This window comes from Lolium rigidum, chromosome 2 (assembly GCF_022539505.1).
Source record: "Lolium rigidum isolate FL_2022 chromosome 2, APGP_CSIRO_Lrig_0.1, whole genome shotgun sequence".
Taxonomy (NCBI): domain Eukaryota; kingdom Viridiplantae; phylum Streptophyta; class Magnoliopsida; order Poales; family Poaceae; genus Lolium; species Lolium rigidum.
In genome coordinates, this window is record NC_061509.1 from 124,826,106 (window position 1) to 124,828,814 (window position 2,709).

At 62.5% G+C, this 2,709-nt stretch overlaps 1 protein-coding gene across 1 annotated transcript; it reads right to left on the reverse strand.

Annotated features, from left to right (window-relative positions):
• Positions 1-914: 914 nt before the first annotated feature.
• Positions 915-2,395, reverse strand: LOC124690074 (vitellogenin-1-like). The gene has a single exon (XM_047223509.1). It carries the CDS (start codon positions 2,393-2,395, stop codon positions 1,085-1,087), a length of 1,311 nt encoding a protein of 436 aa, XP_047079465.1. The 3' UTR covers positions 915-1,084.
• Positions 2,396-2,709: the final 314 nt, after the last annotated feature.

Below are 2,709 nucleotides of genomic sequence, written 5' to 3' on the forward strand. Positions count from 1 at the left end.
TATGGAGGTGGGTGGCGGTGGCGGGGAGAGGTGGGCGGGGTGGGTATGGAGGTGGAAAACCCGCCTCCATACCCGGCGGATGCCATCCGGAACCACCTCGCCCTGCAGATCCCCGGCGCACCGCCGTGCTCCACCGCAACCCCGCCACCGCATCCCTTGCTCGATGACCACGTCCCCTGCTCCGCTCGCAGAGGAGATGCAGTGGCCGGGGGCGCAAGCGAGGAGGTGGCCTGGTTCTATGGTTTGGGTTGTGGCCTCCGGGAGCCACTCGAGCGGGAACGACCCGGGAGGCAAGTTGGGGATCTTTGGCTACTTTTTTCCTTTGTTCCTTCTCTCGGGACTCTTTCCACCGTCTCGATCTCTCCCGTAGTTCTGACTGCAACAGCGACCATTCGCTGGGAGATGAGAGATGTTGCCATGGCAGCGCGCGCCCGCCTAGGGTGGTCACGGGCTGGCTTTGTTGCGAGGAGCAGCGAGAAAGGAGCCATGTTAAGCGCGCATGGTCAAACTGTGCCTGTACTTGCAGGTAATGGTGGCACCTACTCAACTGACAAAATGGCCACACTGTCACTCGTTTATTAGTATGGCCTGCCTCTGGCTGGCAGTAACAATTCATGGGCTAGTGCTACTGTGTCATCCGCCAACTACTATATACCCCGCAAATTCAAAGTTGTTGTAAACTTAACTTGCTCTCGCCGATCCAACGCATTCAACATTTTGAGGAATCCTAGTATCTTTTACGAGGATTCGGCTGAATTCGAGGATGGTACAACGAGGTGAAAACTGAAAAGCTGAATCTTCGGAGGGTTTATAAACGATGGAATGGACGGTAATTTCTCAATGAAAGCCAGGGAAACAACGAATTCAGGAGTTTCTCTTGTCGCTCCGACCAGATTAGATTCACATGAAAAGACTATCACGAAAAATCCACAGCACATTTCAACTTTATGAGCAGTCTTGATCTTCAAATGGCAGAGAACACGAAAAGGGAGAGAACAAGGCAGCGAATGAGCAACTGTATACTGATTCAAGGAGGGGAGTGGCAGGGGTTGGAGTAATTAACCGGACGGCCGGCGGTGCAGCTTTAGTTCGTCGCCGCCGCCGCTGCCGCGTCTAACGAGGACGGCATCGGGGAAGATATGGACAATGCGGCCGCCGGCGTGCTGCCGTTGCTGTGGGTGGAAGGCTCGGCCGTGATGATCTTCGTGGAGGTGGAGGTGGAGCTCGTCGGCCTCAGCGCTCTCATGGGGCTGGCCAACGCCCACGCCCAGCTCCGGTGGCTCCGAGACCCTGGCTTTCTCGTGCAGCCACCGCCGGCGCCGGCAGCGGCAGCGCCCTCGGCGGCGGAGAGCCAGTAGGAGGAGGACGTGGGGCCCATGCCGCCGAAGAACCCGGCGCACTTGATCCGGTGCTGGTGCTCGTACGCGTCGCTGTCTTCGTCCTCGTCGTCTTCGTCGGCGCCGCCCAGGTGGCCCTGCGCGCGCATCTTGTTGGCCTTGGGCTCGCGCTGGGACTCGACGCGCCGGAGCGTGCAGTCGCCGAAGGAGATGCGCTCGAGGAAGTCGCCCGAGAAGCTGCGGCTGCCGCACCCCACGGAGCGCGAGCGCGCCACCTTGCGCCCAAAGGACGACGAGGACGAAACCTGGCTCTGGGTCGGGCTCTCCGGCTCGCCGATAGCCTCCAACCCGCGCCGCCCCGACGCCCCGGAGCGCAGCTGCTGGTCCTGCGCGGCGCCACCTCGGGACGCCCACGCCGCCGACGCCACCGAAACTGACTTCCTCCTGGCGGCGGCGCCACCGTTGGCGTACGGCGTGGTGGAGTCCGTCTGGTGGGCGTACGAGGAGGAGGAGGAATTGTAGAGGAAGGACCAGAAGCTCTTCTTGCGGGGGCTCTCGGCCGTCACGGACGAGGCGGCGAAGGACGGGAAGTGCTGCTGCTCCTCGGGCCTCGGCGCCACCGACTTGCTCCGCTTCAGCCCGCCTCCGGACATGGAAGCGGACAGGGTGGCCGAGGCGGAGGAAGACGAGGAGGAGGAGGAGGAGGTCTTCTTCCGGTGGAAAGGCGTGAACTTGCGGGATCTGGCGGAGGACGGGAGCGGCAGCGGGGGCTCGGCGGCGGCGCGGCGGAAGGACGGCGGCGAGGAGGGCGAGGCAGAAGGCGGCGGGTGGCCGCCGAGCGGGAAGAAGGGGCTGGACTTGGAGGAGGAGACGAGCATGCCCAGCTTCTCTTGCAGGCAGAAGGCGCATATCCCGCCGCCGGCCGCGGCAGCCGCCGCGGCCCCTGGCCTGTACGGGTGGTCGCTGCAGTACTGGATGCCGTCCAGCGGCAGCAACCCCGCCCCCGCTTGGCCCTCATCCTGATCACCCACGCCTACCGCCGCCGCCTTCTCCCCCATGTTCTGCTTCTTGGGTCTCTGGCTCTGCTTCTTGGCTGGCAGGACGCGCAAGCTCAGTGCGCACCGTCCCCGCACCTCAGCATCTAGCTTGGGCGCGGCAGTGCACAGAGAAGCTAGCAAACTAGCCAGATGATCCCCGGCTGGCCGTTTGGTTTGGCTGTGCTCTCTGTCTCTCGATGTGATTGATTTGCCTTGACCACTGGATAAATCGAGTGTTCTTGATCCAGTCGAGATGAGAGAGAAAGAGGACGAGGCAAGTAGTCGTACAGGCCGCACTAGGGAGTAGGGACTGCAGGGCAGAGGGAGGGAGAGAG